A 17,427-nucleotide genomic window follows, 5' to 3' on the forward strand; every position below is an offset into this window, starting at 1 on the left:
TATTCTAGTTAGGACAGCATGTGCAAAGGTCCTGGGGCAGGGGCAACCAGAAGGAGACTGATGTGGCAAGGAGGTGAGTGATACGAGCTCAGAGAACAGCCAAGGGCCACATCATGTGCAGGTGTTCAGGCTGTGGTAAAAGACTTGGCATTTCATTACTAGTTTGATGGGAAGTTATTGGAAGTTACTGAAAACAGGGAGGTAATATAATCCAATATGTATGTTATGAGGCTGCTCTAGCATATGTGTGGTGTATATACGGACTCTGGAAGGCCAAGGTGGAGGCAGAGAGACTGGCTGGGAGGCTATCACCAGTGCGGATGGATAATGGAGGCTTGGAGCTGGCTGTAGTGGTGGAAGCAAAAAAGGGTTAGATTTAAGAGCTACTCTGCAGGTGGCGCCCCAGGGACTTACTGATGGATTAGCTGTGCGGAAGGAGAGAAAGCAAGCTGCCAAGGATGATTCTAAGGCTTTTGGTCTGAGCAACTGAACGGCAGTGCCCTTTCCAGATCAGGTGGAGCTCTGCGCCGGCCATGGTAAGTTTGAAACATCTATCAGGTATCTAAGTGGAGATGTCAAGGAGACAGTTGTACAAATGGGTCTGGAGTTCAGAGGGAGGTCAGCGCCATCAGCCTTTGGAAGGTATTTAAAGTTGTGGAATTGGATGAGATCATCTTGGGAATGCAGAGAGAGGAGCATCTGAGCACTAAGCCAGGGCGCTCCAGTGTCAGACCAGGGGTCCTCCCGCAGTCTGCACGACAGGGCCACTTGGGGAACTGGAGGAAAAGAACAATGCCCAGGCGCCTCTCCGGATCAACCGGAACAGAAATTCTGGAGGTGGGGCCCAGGAACCAGCATTTCTTAGTAACACTCCCCAGATAATTCGAATGCCCAGCCAGGGCTGAGGATCACTGCTTTGGACTGAGAAGGCGCAGGCAGCAAGGCAGTGGACAACCCGGACAGTGTGTGCTCCAGAAGCTACATGAAGACAGTCTGCAGGGGGAGGGAACGATCAGTCCATCGGGTCACGTTCCCACATAAAGGGAGGGGCCGGGAACCTGGATGAAAAGCAATCGGGGTGAAGAGAGAGGGAAGAAAGCCTGGGAGGAGTCCGCCAGGGAGAGTCAGAGCTTTTTTGGATCCTGTTTCAAGCAAATGAGGTATTTGTAAACTGACATTGATGAGGCAAGTGGAACTTGAAAACGGGAGATGTTTGATGACACGGGGTAAAAATTATTATTAAATTTGGTTAGAAGAGAGAAAAGGAGAAGGAAGGAAGGAAAAAAGAGAAGACAGCAATACAGAAAACTCCTTTGACCAGCTTTGCCAAAAAGGTGGCAGGAAAATGGGGGTGGAGTAAAGGAGCCAAGTCCTTGAACAGGAAAGACGGGGTGGGATCCACTGCCCAGGGTAGGGGTGGCCACAGATGGGAGCCCAGTTGGGCTGGTGAGCTTGATGGAGGGAGGGTGAAAAAATTCTCATGGGAAGAAAATTTAAAAATAAGCAAGGCAGGGCTTCCCTGGTGGCGCAGTGGTTAAGAATCCGCCTGTTGAGGCAGGGGAGACGGGTTCGAGCCCTGGTCTGCGAAGATCCCACATGCCGCAGAGCAACTAAGCCCATGCGCCACAACTACTGAGGCTGAGCTCTAGAGCCCATGAGCCACAACTACTGAGCCCACGTGCCACAACTACTGAAGTCCGTGCACCTGGAGCCCGTGCTCCACAACAAGAGAAGCCACTGCAATGAGAAGCCCACGCACCGCAAGGGAGAGTAGCCCCCCGCTCGCCGCAACTAGAGAAAGTCCGCGCACAGCAATGAAGACCCAACACAGCCAAACATAAATAAATTTTTTTTTAAATTAAAAAACAATAAGCAAGGTCCGCTGAGAATGAAGAGAGAGAGAATAAGATTTAAAATTGTTTTTAGGGCTTCCCTGGTGGTGCAGTGGTTAAGAATCTGCCTGTCGATGCAGGGGACACGGGCTCGAGCCCTGGTCCGGGAAGATCCCACATGCCGTGGAGCAACTAAGCCCACGAGCCGCAACTACTGAGCCTGCACCCTAGAGCCCGTGAGCCACAACTACTGAGCCTGCGCTGTAGAGCCCGCAAGCCACAACTACTGAGCCTGTGAGCCACAACTACTGAAGGCCACCGCAATGAGACGCCCACACACCTCAACGAAAAGTAGCCCCCGCTCGCAGCAACGAAGACCCAACACAGCCAAAAATAAAGAAATTTATTTTTAAAAACTTGTTTTTGAAGCCATGGTTTCCTGAGAGTCCTTGAACTCAGGCCTCATCTCCAAGTCATGCTCCCAGGCCACACCCGGACTGGCTAAGCTGCTCTTCTCTCCCTGTTCCCGGTTCTCCGGGTGCACTTGGGCACCCAGGCCAGGAAGAGCTGGGTTCAGCTCACCCCAGACTCTCACGGCCAGGAGGCCGGTGCTCCCTGCTGAGCCCTCTGGGAAAACCAGCCATCACGAGACTGTGCCAGGCCCCGTGGCTGCAGGGACATGGGGGTGGCGCACTTCCGCAAGCCAAGAAATGCCTCACTCCGGGCATTTTAATCAGGGTTAGTCCCACTCTCCGCCTGGAGCTGCCACAGCCAGGCCCTCTCAGTCTTGTCTCTCTCCTGGACGCATAACCATGAAACAATTTCTAGTTCTATGGTCGGTACCAAGAAATCCTTCCAGAATTGGTCCCTAATAGGTAACTCCACGGCAGCTGTGAAAGATTAACAACGGCCAAGTGAAAATGAGCTGGTTGCAGGGGCCCTCCTTTCCTCCTCCCTGGTCAGCTGAGACCAAAGAGGCTGTGATGCTGCTCAGCAAACAGCCGGGGATCTGAAATCTCACTCTGCTCACCGTCTGTACTGGGGCGGGCGGGGTGGGGTGGGGGGCTCCGCACGCCTAGGTTTACAGAGCAGGAGAAAAGTCCCTGCCCCGACAAAGGCAGGAGAGTCTGTGAGGCCGGACAGACCCAGGCTGGCGACACGCCCGTGTGAGCCGCCCAACCACTTAGGGGCTCACTGCTGGGCCTGCTGCATCCCTGGCGGAGGACACGGACCTTGAACACAGGAGACTCTCCCGCTGCTCAGGGAGGAGGTCGCCGGGTACCAGCAGCTGCTCTACCGGCTCCACGGGGACCAGATGTATTTAGACGACAGAGCATTTAGAACAGCCCCCCCAGTGCAGGCCTAGGAAGTAGAAATCCAACAGCAGAAAAGACCCCAGCTGAAGAGAGGTGGGCTGCCAGCCGACCTCAGAGCACCTCTTTTACAAATTAAACCAACGATGGCCCTGGTTACACGAGCTCAACTCCAACTTGGAGCCACCCCGAGCTGCAGGACCCACTTGGACACCTCATCCCAGGGCTGCCTCTCACCGGCTGCAGCTGGGGTGTGGCATGGGGGAGGGACGAGGCCTGCGGGAAGTGGGAGGTCTCTGCCCACCTTGCCTTTGGAATTCTAGCCACCGTGGGGCCCCTGCTGGGTCAAGCTGCACCTGTGGGCCTCGCGGACACTTGCTCTTCTTTCTGAGGCAGACCCTCCGAGGACAGGCAGAGGTCAGACTGTGTGATACCATTTATTACTTTGGGGTTAGGATGTCCCCAAACCTGGAAGCCTGGACGCCCCCAGGGAGAGGGACCCCATGAGGGCTCGTCCATGGCAGACACGGCTAAAGAAGGGTTGGTGCGGCCACCGAATCAACGTCCCCACCCTGATGCCGCACCAGTAGTTTGCATTGGCTTCAGACACAGACTCTCATGGATCTGAAGAGAAGGCCAGTGCTCACCACCCTTCCTCTCAAAAATAAATGTAAACAAATAAATAAATAATAAGGCAGGCAGGCTGGAGTCTTTTAAATCTTAGCAAAGCTTCTTAAAAACAATAATGCCGGGACTTCCCTGGTGGCGCAGTGGTTAAGAATCTGCCTGCCAATGTAGGCGACACGGGTTCGAGCCCTGGTCCAGGAAGATCCCACATGCCGCGGAGCAACTAAGCCCGTGTGCCACAACTACTGAGCCCGAGTGCCACAACTACTGAGCCCGCGTGTCTAGAGCCCGTGCTCTGCAACAAGAGAAGCCACCACAATGAGAAGCCCACACACCACAACGAAGAGTAGCCCCTGCTCGCCGCAACTAGAGAAAGCCTGCACGTAGCAACGAAGACCCAACGCAGCCAAAAATAAATAAATAAATAAATTTAAAAAAAGAACAATAATGCCTGCTTTACATGATCCAAGGAAAGGAAGGCTACTGTCGACAGCATTTCTGGAAAGACTCTCCATTGGAATCGAAGACAAGGCTGGGCGCTGGCCAGGATGAAGAATTTCAGAATCTAAGGGCATAAGAGCCCTTAGAAATCACCAGTGGTTCGAGGATGGAGTAGAATCCTGTGTGTGGCGTGTTTTTTCAGGCTGTTGCTTGGCTTCCAGGTCTCTGGTGTTTGCTCAGGGACCTCTCGGGAGGGCCTCTTACCGTCTTCCTCTCCTGGAGCCTCTCATTCAGGAGGGTGTGGGGGGCAGTTAGAGTGAGCAAGGGAGAGGCTCTCAGTGAATGGAAATTTAACTACTGAATGCACTGAAAATCAGAAAAATAATCACTTAGCCAGAACCCTCATCTCATGGGTCTGGGAGGCTGGGGCCCAGGGAAGTGAAGACGCTTCCTGCACCTCCTGGCTTTGTCCAGTGGTCCTTCTGCTTTACTGCAGCGTCTTGGCCCGGTGTGCTCAGATACCACAGAGGTAGCTATTCCTGGAGCCCCTTCTGCTTCCATCCTCCCTGGGGATAAAGTGAAGGTCAGGGGCACCTGCTGTGACCATCCGGAAAGTGCTCATCCCAGCGTCTTACTGAGGAGGACAGAGCAGTAGGGGTCTTGGGCCACTCCCAGGGCTCTATCGAATGGGAGCTGGGAGTTTAGGGGGGCGACGTCGGGAAAGTTCCAGCCACTTCCTTCCTAGACAACATGAGAATGTCCACAGAAGCTAAGGCCCACTGGGTGTCCACGGCTCCACCAACCCCAGGCAACCGCAATGTTTCTGACTCATTCTCCTCATTTTAAAATCCCTCACCTGAGATCCCACCCTACCTTAGCCTGGAAAATAGCTCATTCCCAATGACAATCAATTATAGTCGATTATAGAACTAGAGAACCCAGGCATCACCTCTGCACAAGAACCAGTCAGAGATCCTGCCATTCAGAAACAACGGGCCTGGTTTCTCGGTGGGCATGAAAAACACAGTCCTGCACCCATGCCCCTGCCCGGGAAAGGCCTGTGCCCAGGCTGGTGGCATCCTGGGACTGACTGGCACCACCCCATGTAGGGCTGCCATAAAGGGTGCGCTGTTTGTTTACCATGGCCTGCATCGTTCCTGAAGCAAGTTGGGTGAAATCAACGCTTCTTAACCGTTCATTTGCCACTAAATACACCCAATTATACAGCTTTCGTTCCCACCTCCCAAATCACTGCTCATTAGCCCCTTTGCTGGAGTTGGCAGGCTCTCTGCCTAGCTCTGCTGAAAGATATACTAGGGAAAAGATGAAAAAAGCAGGTAATTGGGAATTCCCTGGCGGTCCAGCGGTTGGGACTCCGTGCTTCCACTGCAGGGGACCCGGGTTCAAACCCTGGTCAGAGAACTAGGATCCCACAAGGCGCGCGTGGCACGGCCCAAAGGAAAAAAAAAAAAGCAGGTACTTGGATTATCCATGGATTTCATTTTTTGCGCTTTCTCTGGGGTGTTGGAACGATGACAGCAGGAGGGGACTAGCCTAGCTGGGCACAGATCTCTTGGTAACTGGGTACTTTGACAGAATATGGTTTCCAAAAGCAATTAAATGCTCCTCTTCCTGGCAGGGGAGTGTCCCAGCCCCGAGGTACTACGATTGTTCTGCCTCTGAACTCAGCACAGCGTTGACCTCTGATGGAGGGACCAAGGGCTCCTTTCAGAGTGGAGAGGAAAATGTAAGAGGCCCTCCCAAGAGGTCCCTGGGCAAACACCAGAGACCTAGAAGCCAACCAATGGCCTGAAAGAACACGCCGCAGGCAGGATTCTACTCCATCCTTGTACGCTGCGATGGAAGCCGAAGCTGGCAGGGCCCCCGCTCTCTGTTTTCTGAGCGCTCACATTCAGTGTTGTGTGTAGCACCGGCGGGAGGAGGGAGGGAGTTTTTCAAAGCCTCATTTTACTCAGTCTTCCAAAGCCTGGGAGCCTTCACTGGCTGTATTCATATTTCACTTCCCTCTTCCTCCACCGTACCTGCAATGTCCCCCACCCAGACAACCATACCGTTGCTGAGGAAAATGGCCATCCAGTCACTGTCTAAATCACGACTTAGGTTGAGAGGTGAGACAGTCAGAGACTTTGGAGGCTGAAGGTGTAAATACAGGGTCAGGAAGTGTGCCGAGAGCACCATGGATAGGTTCCTGAAGGACACGTGGGAGGGCCTGGGGCAGGGCACACACCCCATCCGCTGTGATTTGTTTAACGCTGGTCTGTCTTCTAGAGTGTCAGCCCCGAGGGGGCAGGGGCTTGGTGGGCTCTGTTCACTGCTGATTCCTAGTGACTGGACGGGTGCCCAGCACAACACAGGCACCCATTTGTTAAGTGAACGGGTGGTTTTATAGCGGACTGGCCCACAAGACTGACCTGTGGGGATGGATTATCTGTTATAATTTCAAGACAGACATGATGGAGACGGAAAAGGCTCAGAGAAATGGCAAGAGCGAGAGCGAGAAACATGGTTCAAGTCCAGACCTACCCCTTATGAGGGTTAGAATCTTGGGCACGTTACTTTTCTAAACCTCACTTCCCTCGTGTATTAAACAGGGATCGTGAGCCATCCTGCAAGTCTGCTGTGAGCCTGACTGAGGAAGTGTGTGTGAACAGCAGGTGGTGAATGCATTAAGTGTACGGATTCTGCTACGATCACTCCCCTTCCTGTTAGCGTGTCTGGACATTTCACGCCTCAGTAGTCTGTAACACCAAAAATACAGAACTTAGGGTGAAGTGTGAACAGAAGTTGACTACTTTCAAAAGTTAAGTGTGGATTTCAAGTCTACATTAGCCCTTCCCTTGCTCTTACATGTTACTGGGTTTCTTAGACTCTTTTAGCTCTAACTCTTAAGTACAGATAGCCAGGGAGGAGGGGCGATTATAGGAAAGGACCACTTCCTTCCTTATACATTTCTATAATGTTTGTGACTACTTAGAAGCAAAAGGAATAAAGATGAATTACAAATACATAAGATGGGAGAATGTCTCTGTGGCAGAACCAGTTGCTTTGCTAGAAAGACAGAGGAGATGCTCTTGGAACCCTAGGTAGTCATAACAACCAACAGATCAATGACCTAAACTCTCAGCTCCAGCCAAATGGACTCTCCCAGAAACTGTCCTTCTTCCCCTGCCTCAAATGGAAGTTCTAGGACATCGAGACATCAAGCAAGCAGCAATGAGGAGGAGGACAGGGCTGGAAAGGAACGGTCACCCAAACCCGCCCCAGGGAGGAGAGCTCTGGGCCCAGGGTCGCTTACTTCGCCTTGTACTGGGGCGGGGGGCGGGGGGGGGGTCCCTGCTCCATCAGCACTGAGGTCACCCGGGAGAACTTTTATTTTTTTTTTAAATTTATTTATTTATATTTATTTTTGGCTGTGTTGGGTCTTCGTTTCTGTGTGAGGGCTTTCTCCAGTTGCGGCAAGCGGGGGCCACTCTTCATCGCGGTGCGCAGGCCTCTCACTATCGCGGCCTCTCCTGTTGCGGAGCACAGGCTCCAGACGCGCAGGCTCAGTAGTTGTGGCTCACGGGCCTAGTTGCTCCGCGGCATGTGGGATCCCCCCAGACCAGGGCTCAAACCCATGTCCCCTGCATTGGCAGGCAGATTCTCAACCACTGCGCCACCAGGGAAGCCCCCGGGAGAGCTTTTTATCGAAGGGGGAAAAGGCCCGTTGCTTTCCTTGGACATAAGGGCACTGCCAGCCTCAGTGGCACCACACTCTCCTTGCCATGGTGGCAAATCCTGATGCCAGAGATGAGCCCTGAAGACTCAAGGGGGGAGAATGACCCACCCAGAGCGCCCCCAGCACCTACAAACGCCAGCTTTCTCCTTCCACAATGCTCGCACCCAGAATACCTGCTCCTTTCTCTCCACGTGGAAACGTCTTGACCACTCCACCCTCATTCAGCATTAGCTTTTAGGCCTGACGTTTCTGTCAGCCATTGGCAGCCTTTCAATCTTGCCGGGAAATTTCTTTTCCCAACGGGCTCCAGCCGGATGAGCTTTGAGGGGGACCCACAGGAATTGCCACTGCTCCCTCCGAAACTCCATGTGTCCACTGTGATTACACAGACGGCTGGGGCCCACCCCGACTGAACGAAGCTGCCGCTGCCTGATGCAGACCTGTTTCTGCCTGGCCTCCAGTCATCAAACGGGGCCTTTCGAGGTGGATGAGCCTGATGCTAGAGCCAAGGCACGGAGGAGAAAGAGAGGGCCCGGGGTGTCCTGTGATGGGGTGGAAAGGACCACAATGTCACCAGCCTGCAAACAGAGCCCTAACATCAGAGAAGCATCTTGCAAAAGGAGAACCAGAGTAAAACTCAGGCAGGGCTCAGAAAAACCAGTGACCGCTTCTCCACTAGCGTCTCATGCTGGGCCTGGGTGGGGTCATTCGGGGGGTCAGGGGCACATCTAAGTGGTTCCTGCTTGGAACCACTCATCCCTCTCTAGGTAGCCTCCGTGATGTGAGAGCGGAGAGGAGCAGAGAGCTACTGCCAACCTCAGGACTCGGGCAGGGGAGGGGGAGCCCTTAGCACTTCTGTTTATAAAATGTGTGTGTGGATACTTACTATTTTATCGAGCTCTTTGCCCAGGTGACTCAGGTTATCAGGGGTTTTCAGAACGCTTAAGATATTAAAACTCTTAAGAGTTTTTCCATGAAGCCAAGAGAACAAAACTATTGATTGAAATCAAATGGTCAGTGTAATTCCCACATAGATCTAACTACCACGCCCTCTCTGGGAAAGAGCTGCCCTAGCTCATTTTTAATGTACTGGCAGATCTAACCTCTCTGGTGGAGTGGAAAAATGGGCGCAAAGAGCCCACCACCGGACCCAGCCGTTTCAGCTGCACTGCCAGGCGAGGCTGAACAGCTGCAGCTCTTAGACCAGCGTCAGCAGACCCCGCTCGGGAGACCCCCGCTCAACGCAGGGTATGCCTGGCCGGAAATAGAAGGCCACTCAGAGCCCAGCCCGGTGGGGCAACCCGCCCAGACTGAGGGCGCTGGGGACCTGGGTTGTCCTCTGTGAAAGAAGGTGGTCCCGACCTAGGAACATTCTCTCAAGGAGGGTTACTTTATCAGTACAAGTCTATTCACCCTGTTTAAGGGGATCCAAATTGGGGCTGAGGAGACAGAGAACTGGGGTCGCTTACTTTTCATTTTGTACACTTCTGAGCTATTTGTGTATTTTTTAAAACAACTCCTCATCTTCCTAGGCTAATGTCTCACTCTCTCATCGTAGTCAGTGTCCCTTGCTGGAAGCAATGTCACCTCTTTGGCAAGTCTCCTCTGACCACCCCCCTCTGCAGCAGACCCTCTGCCAGTTCACCACCTTTTCCTGACCGAGGCCTTCAGGACACATCACAATATGAAGGTCTTTGTATTGGATTGTCTGCTAACTTATCACTTTCTCCTCCTGAAACAGGAGGGAAGGGGGCAGGGCACAACCTTTGAAAGAATAACATAGCCCGAGGACATGACATAAACTGATTAGAACCAAATGGGTCCAAGATGGCCCCCCAAACCCGGAGCCTCAGTATATGCTTCTATCAGCAAGCTAAATGACACACCCACAGGCGCCATGACAGTTCCAAGATCAGTAAGGATCAAAAAGTGGGCGGTGGCCTAATTCCTGGAAATCCCCGCCCCTTCCCCAAAATAGCTGGACCACTCCCCCCACTCATTGGGAGATGATACCCACCCCTATAAAACCTGACAACCCTGCACCCTGGTGCCTTTCTCGCCTTCTGAGATGGCCCACGCTCTGTCTGTGGAGTGTGTTTCTCTCTAAATAAATCCACGTCTTACCTATCACTTTGGCTCTCACTGAATTCTTTCTGCGATGAGACATCAACAACCTGAGCTTCATTAAGTCCTGAAACCAGGGGTGTGATCTCACTTGGAAGACTGTGGGTTTTGGCCGGGTTCTACCCTTTTAGGGCCTAGGACAGTGAGGACAGAAGGAAGGTGATCAGTAAATGTTTTTGAAAGACACACATCCAGTGGTATTTACGAGTGTCCGTATTCATTCCACAAGCCTGACATAGTGCAAAAACCCAGTGACAATAGAGATTTCGTTGACTACGGGACTGGCCATCACACCAGCTTCTTTGAAAGCGATCCCTAGCCTACCCTGGGGAGGACACTTTTGTGCACAAATACAAGTAGCTCTGGGCCAAATCCAGCTACGTGTATGGCTTGTCTGTGGTTGCTTTTGAGCTACAAGGGCAGGACTGAATGGTTTCAACGAAGACCACATGGGCTGAAAATATTTACCATCTGGTCTTTGAAGAAAAAGTCTTGACAAACCATGAGCTTGAAGGAACAGAGGAGTGTAGTGTAAGACTTTGAAAACTGCACAAGAGAAAATGGCAGGGTTCACACATACACTTGCAAGTGCTAATGGTAGCTGATACCTTATTCAGGCCTTGTTATGCATGAGATCTTGTACTCAGTGCTCTGAGTGTGTCATCTCCTGTAATTTCATTCTCATTACAACTATGAGTAGGTTCTGACTGCTGAGGCTAATTGAGGTACAGTGATTTGCCAGGGTCAACATGGTCAGTGACAAACCCCAAATTCAAACCCAGATCGAGGTCTGTGTACTTGTATTTGTACCCTGAATTTGTAACCTGCGTCTGTATCCACTGTGCTGGACAGCTTCGATGGAAAGCACTTTCCAGCCGTATCGAGGAGAACCCGCCACACTCCCGAGACTGCTCTGTCTCCTCTGTGTCCTCAGAAGGCCACCTGGATGTCCCCACTGCCTTGGGGATGTTAAATGCCTACTTTCTATCTTAAATGCCCACTTCTTCTCTGTCTCTGAATTCTACCAATTTGTCAAGACTCAGTTAAGCTCGCCTTCTCTGAGGCTTCTCCTTGCCTTGGTGACTTTTTAAATCCTCCCTCCAACCAATATATGAACTGTTGGAGGGCAGAGGCTGCCTTCCACTGCAGAGCCTTTGTTCAGATTGCAAGCGTATGCAACAGACACGCTCCTCAGAAACAAAACAAAACTCTCGTGAAACCCACTGCCTCCCCTCCCCTGGAGAAGATGTTATTTAGTAGAACCACATGCCAATTCAAAATGCCAACACTCTTTAACTTGGACGTCTCTCTTTAGCTATTAACAAATCGGAAACCACAAGCTTTATTGTCTGCATCTGGGATGTTTCATATTGCACTTGCCTTTTATTGTTATCATTATCATTTAACTATGCTAACTATTAAACTCTCCACTTCTCTCTAACTCCCAGGAATCCTGCCTTCATATCAGAACACAGGTTCCCTGGATCAGCTACTGCACTGGTGTTACAGGGCATGTTCAGCATCACCAAATCTAGGTGTGAAAATAGCTGAACTCAACAACGCTGCTTAGGAACAGTGGTTGCACTTGGGGGTGTAGTTTCTGGGATGATGCCTGTGTTCGTTTCTGGCTCTAGGTGCTGGGTATGTGGATGTGCTCACTTTGTGAGAACTCACTCAGCTGTACATCTAGGAGTGTAGGTATATTTTATTTTCTGTAGGTATATGCTATTTTCTGTAGGTATATTTTATTTCAATAAAAAGTTCTCAAATACCCTTTGCAAACATAGCTAACACACATGGATCTTTTTTTTTTTTTTTGCAGAAATCACACCTCATTTTCTTCATGCAACGTCCTTATGAAAGGATCGGTTAGACCATTTTACTAGCGGTAGGATGGGCAAAACAGGCGAAGCAACTCTTAAGGTACCATATAACAAATTCAGGAGGGATTGGTGCTCAAGGTCAAATCCGACCCCAAGACGGCTAGCCCTCCATGCCTACTGCTGTAGCTGAACCGATTCCCATTAGAAGCAGATACTCTGACTCAGAAAACCAAATGCCCTTCATATGGCAGAATCATAAAATAGTTCTCTGAAACGCAACATACAGAGGAAGTGGGTAACAAGGCCCATTAGCAATGTCTAGGTGGTAAGGTCGTTTAGCCACCTTCAGACCTTGTGAAAGGGAGGAACTGGCTCTACCACAAACAGAAAAAGCGACCACTTATGCTATAGACAGAATGTCTGTGTCCCCCTACAGGTTCATATGTTGAAATCCTAACCCCCAAGGTGATGGTGTTAGGAGGTGGGGCCTTTGGGAGGTGATTATGTCATGAGGGTGGAGCCCTAATGAATGGGATTAATTCTCTTATAAAAGAGACCCAGGAGCGCTCCCTCCCCCCACCCCCCCACGTAAGGACACAGGGAGAAGTCAGCAGTCGGCAACCCAGCCCCAAACAGAGCCCTCACCAGAACCCGACCATGCTGGGACTCTGTTTTCAGGCTTCCAGCCTCCAGAACTGTGACAGATAAATGTACGTTGCTTATAAGCCACCCAGTCTATCGTGGTCTGTTACAGCAGCCCAAACAGACTAAGACAGCTTACTAAGACTGCGTTAAACACCAGGCTAAACACTGTACATACAGACTCTCATCAAATCTTCACAACAGCACTGATTTCATCCCTGCTTTACAGACGAGAAAACTGAGGCATGGAGAGGGTAAGGAACCTACCCAAGGTTACAGGGTTATTCATTGGCAGGGCAGGGGTTCTATCCAGGCCACCAGACTCCAGAACCCATGTTCTTACCCACGATGCTAGTCACGCCTCTTGTTGTGATTCACCCGCGGATGGGTTTCCAGCTTCTAGCGTGCGACAGACCTTCTGATTCACCCTCGCTTGTCCAAACGCATCCAATGATAAGCGTCTTGTCAAGCACACCCAACTCCTTCATAAATGGCAGGCTGGTTCACAGAGTGGCTCTCTGCCCTCAGAAGATTCGTGCTTACACACATGTCCACCCCCTTTCTACCGGGACTTTCCCCATTTATTTGTAAGTTGGAAATCTAAAGATAAAACACGAGGCCTACATGAAGCCATGACCAGCCCAGATTAGATTAGAAAGGTCAGCAGTCTTCCTTTGTCTTCCATTACCAAAGATGGATTGCTTTTTTATTTATGTATTTATTTAAAAAATTTATTTATTTATCTATTTCTTTGGCTGCGTTCGGTCTTCGTTGCTGTGCATGGGCTTTCTCTAGCTGCGGCGAGCAGTGGCTACTCTGCGTTGCGGTGCGCGGGCTTCTCGTTGCAGTGGCTTCTCTTGTTGAGGAGGAGCACAGGCTCTAGGCGTGTGGGCTTCAGTAGTTGTGGCATGCGGGCTCAGTAGTTGTGGCTCATAGCCTCTAGATCTCAGCCTCAGTAGTTGTGGCGCACGGGCTTAGTTGCCCCGTGGCATGTGGGATCTTCCCGGACCAGGGCTCGAACCCATGTCCCCTGCATTGGCAGGCAGATTCTTAACCACTGCACCACCAGGGAAGTCCCTGGATTTCTTTTAAACAAACCATTTGCTCATCCTACACTCCTTGAGTAAGCAAAAATAATACCCCATTGCATTAGCAAAGCTCAGGAAAACTAAATAAAACTTTCATTGGATGTTTGCAATGCTGCTTTTAGTTGTACTTTTAGAGGAACCTTTTAGTAAGAGCACATTTTGAATCGACTTTTCTTTGTATGCTACACTGATCTTTATGAAAGGTAAAATTGCTTGCCTATGTTGCTTTTGAGGAATTTAAGTGGGGGGAGAACACGGTTATTTATTAATTAATTAATTAATTTATTTTTGGCTGTGTTGAGTTTTCGTTTCTGTGCGAGGGCTTTCTCTAGTTGCGGGAAGCGGGGGGCCACTCTTCATCGCGGTGCACGGGCCTCTCACTATCGCGGCCTCTCTTGTTGCTGAGCACAGGCTGCAGACGCGCAGGCTCACTAGTTGTGGCTCATGGGTCTAGTTGCTCCGCAGCATGTGGGATCTTCCCAGACCAGGGCTCGAACCAAAACATGGTTATTTAAATACAAGGTTTGATTTGGGACTTCCCTGGTGGTCCAGTGGGTAGAATTCCACACTTCCAATGCAGGGGGGCTCGGGTTCGATCCCTGGTTGGGTACTAGATCCCGCATGCATGCCGCAACTAAGGAGTCCACATGCTGCAAGGAAGATCCTGCGTGCCGCAACTGGGACCCGGCGCAGCCAAAATAAATAAATAAGTATTAAAAAAAAAACAAATTTAAGGGTTGATTTCATGAATTCTCTTCATTTTGGTCTGTTGAAGTAATTAAACCAATCTGATGAGCCTCCTCCTACCCATCAAGTCATCCCTGCCTCCACCACCATCTCACAGTTTCTGCGACTATCAGGTGAACTAGGAATTCAAATTAGGAAAACATTCCAACAATATTCCTCAAATGATTATCAATTCTGGTTTGGTTTTAAGTGAATATGAATTCTACCTTTTGTCCCTTATCTGGGACCCTTCCTCAGATAAGCTGACTCCTTCACACATCTAGTTACATGCCCTTAATAGGTCATAGTTTTTCTCTACCTGGAACTGGGACATGATCTCTACTGCAAGGAGCCCCATACACCGTAGTGTCACCATGTTCCACAGGTCACTGTCCAAAATGCAAGGTGCTTTAGGTTCTCAATCAAAGCTCTGAAATAAGCCTCTTCAAAACTGCCATCCTTGGGCAAGATTTTTCAAGGAACTTCCCAAGACCAGAGGCAGTATCACCCAGAACTGGGAAGACTGGAAGCTGCTTATCACGGGCCTTCACCCAGACTGCCACTCCCGAGAGGCAAACACAGGGGAGATCGAGGATGCAGCGACGCCGCCCAGGGATGCTCTGCAGGTGGGGCCCTCCCAGAGCTTTTCTGCTGCTACCCCCAGAGTGGGGGGTCCTGGCGGGTGGCGGCCCCTCTAAGTGACTCAGGGCCCCCAGGCCTGGCTTGTAGAAGCTCCCAGGATGCTGACCTCAACTTTGTTTTTTAAAAATAGCTCGGAGGCAGCGGCGCTCACGTGAGCCGCCGGGCTTCCCCTCCAAAATCCCGGGGCTCCCGGCGGCTCCTTGTCCTCGGGGTCGCGGAGGGTGAGGGCGGTGTCCCGAGCCCCGGTGACAGGAGGGACCCCGGCCCGCGCGAACGACCAGGGGGAAGAAGGGGGCGCTGGATGGGGTCGGGGGCCCGGACAGGGCGGGCCGGGTTGACCTCGGGGCCCGGGCCGGGGAGGGAAGGCCGCGCTCACCTTCTTCACCGACAGCGAGATGTTCTCCAGGATTCGGTCCTTCACCTCCCGCGGCTCCATGGCGCCGCCGCCGCCGCCGCCGCCGCCCCGCCGCCGCCGCTTCCCGCGCCGGGGCCCCGGGGCCGCCAGCAACCGCTGCCGCCGGCCGTACGGGGGCTCCGTCGTGCCGGCCGCGGGGCCCGGCGCCCACCGCCCGGCCCTCGCCTCGCCCGGCCCCTCGCTCCGCCGCGGCCCGGCGGCTCCGGAGCGCGGCCGGCGGGGTAGGAGGCCACGGGCTGTGCGCGGCGGCGGCTGCAGGAACTGATGTCAGGCGGGGCGGCGCCAAGGCCGGCGGTCGGGCTGGGACGCCGGTGCCGCGCCCGCGCCCGCGCCCGTAGAGCCGGGACACCGGAGACGCCGTCGGCCCTCAGACCCAGGTCCCCCGGCCTTTCTTAGAGACCCTGGAGGCCCTCCTCCGCTCCGCTCGAGGCCCCCGGAGGCCCCGTCGGACCCCAGGGATCTGGACACCTCGCCTCCCGGAGACCCCCACGGCCCAGACTCCATCGGTAGCGTCCCCTTCCTTAGCCCCGAGGTTCCCGAGAGCCCTCAATGCTCAGACTCCGGCCCTCAGGCCCCTTGGCTTCTGGCAGCGCAGAGACTCCCTCCCGGAGCTGCCCACAGACCCCGGCCGACTGGTCCCCACCGGCCAGCCTGGCCCTCACCAGCCCAGAGGACCCGGTCACTCCACTCCTCGGTTCCCCACCCTCACCTCCCGGTCCCAAACTTTCAGGCCACTCCGGGTCCTCGGTACCCCTCCCCACCTCCAAAACACACCCTCTTCGCCTCACCTTCATCTTCGGTCCTGATGCCCCTGCCAATTCTCACCCCGATCCCACTTCTAAAGCTGGTCCACATATCCTGAGGGCCCCCCACTGCCTCAGCCCTGAAACCCACCGTAACAATTCCCCTTCTCCCCGCACAGCACTCTTCACAAATTTCACCATGTTTTGCAGCCACTTATACTTAAGGTTCTCAGTCTCCTACCTGGCTCACTTACTCATTTGGTTCCCAAATAAGTATATTCCTGATACATCCATTAGTCCCTCCTTTCTATTCCTTTTTTTTTTTTTGTCAATATATATCATTGTATTTATTTTTTTACGCTTTTTAAAAGTTGAGATATAGTCATACAACATATTAGTTTCAGGTGCGTGACATGATTCAATATATGTATATATTGTAAAATGATCGTCATCCTTTTTATTCTTAAGATACCCCAATTCTGGGCTTCCCTGGTGGTGTAGTGGTTAAGAATCCACCTGCCAATGCAAGGGACACGGGTTTGAGCCCTGGCCGGGGAAGATCCCACATGCCGCAGAGCAACTAAGCCCGTGCACCACAACTACTGAGCCCACGTGCCACAACTACTGAAGCCCATGTGCCTAGAGCCCGTGCTCAGCAACAAGAAAAAACACTGCAGTGAGAAGCCCACGCACTGCAACTATTGAAGCCCACGTGCCTAGAGCCTGTGGTCCGCAATGAAGAGGTGCCCCCGCTCTTCGCAACTAGAGAAAGCCCATGCACAGCAACAAAGACCCAATGCAGCCATAAATAAATAAGTAAATAAATAAAATTTATTAAAAACCAAGATACCCCAATTCTCAGCTATAGCTCCCCAGTTTCTCCTCTCCTCTGCTCAGGCTACACTTCCCTCAGCCTCCAAAACCCACTCACCCCAGCACTGATCTGAAACACCGATTGTACACCTTATCCTAGATGGACTCCACCCTACACACACCAGAAAGATATCTCCCCATCCCTCAGTTCCCCAGGAAAGACCCAAGATGGTAGTAGATATTTTTTGTTTTTATGTGACTGGATAAGGGGACAAAAGTATGTGTCAGGAGAAGGAAGGAGAAACAGATTGCTGCATTCTATTACCACCCAGGATCAGGATCAAGGGCAAGAGTTCTTAGTACCAACGACGATGATAATGATGTGTTGAGTATTGACTATGTGCCATGAACTGAACTAAGTGCTTTCCATACATTTGTCTCATGTATCCTCAAATAACA

At 51.9% G+C, this 17,427-nt stretch overlaps 1 protein-coding gene across 1 annotated transcript in view; it reads right to left on the minus strand.

The window, feature by feature from the left end:
• Positions 1-15,492, minus strand: part of PLEKHM2 (pleckstrin homology and RUN domain containing M2) — a 38,009-nt gene extending 22,517 nt beyond the window's left edge. Inside the window, exon 1 of the mRNA XM_082654020.1 lies at positions 15,374-15,492. Within this exon, the coding sequence (XP_082510146.1) occupies positions 15,374-15,433 (60 nt within the window). The 5' untranslated portion in view covers positions 15,434-15,492. The remainder of the gene's footprint in view (positions 1-15,373) is intronic.
• Positions 15,493-17,427: the final 1,935 nt, after the last annotated feature.

This window comes from Grampus griseus, assembly GCF_964374135.1.
Source record: "Grampus griseus genome assembly, chromosome: 1".
NCBI classification, from domain to species: domain Eukaryota; kingdom Metazoa; phylum Chordata; class Mammalia; order Artiodactyla; family Delphinidae; genus Grampus; species Grampus griseus.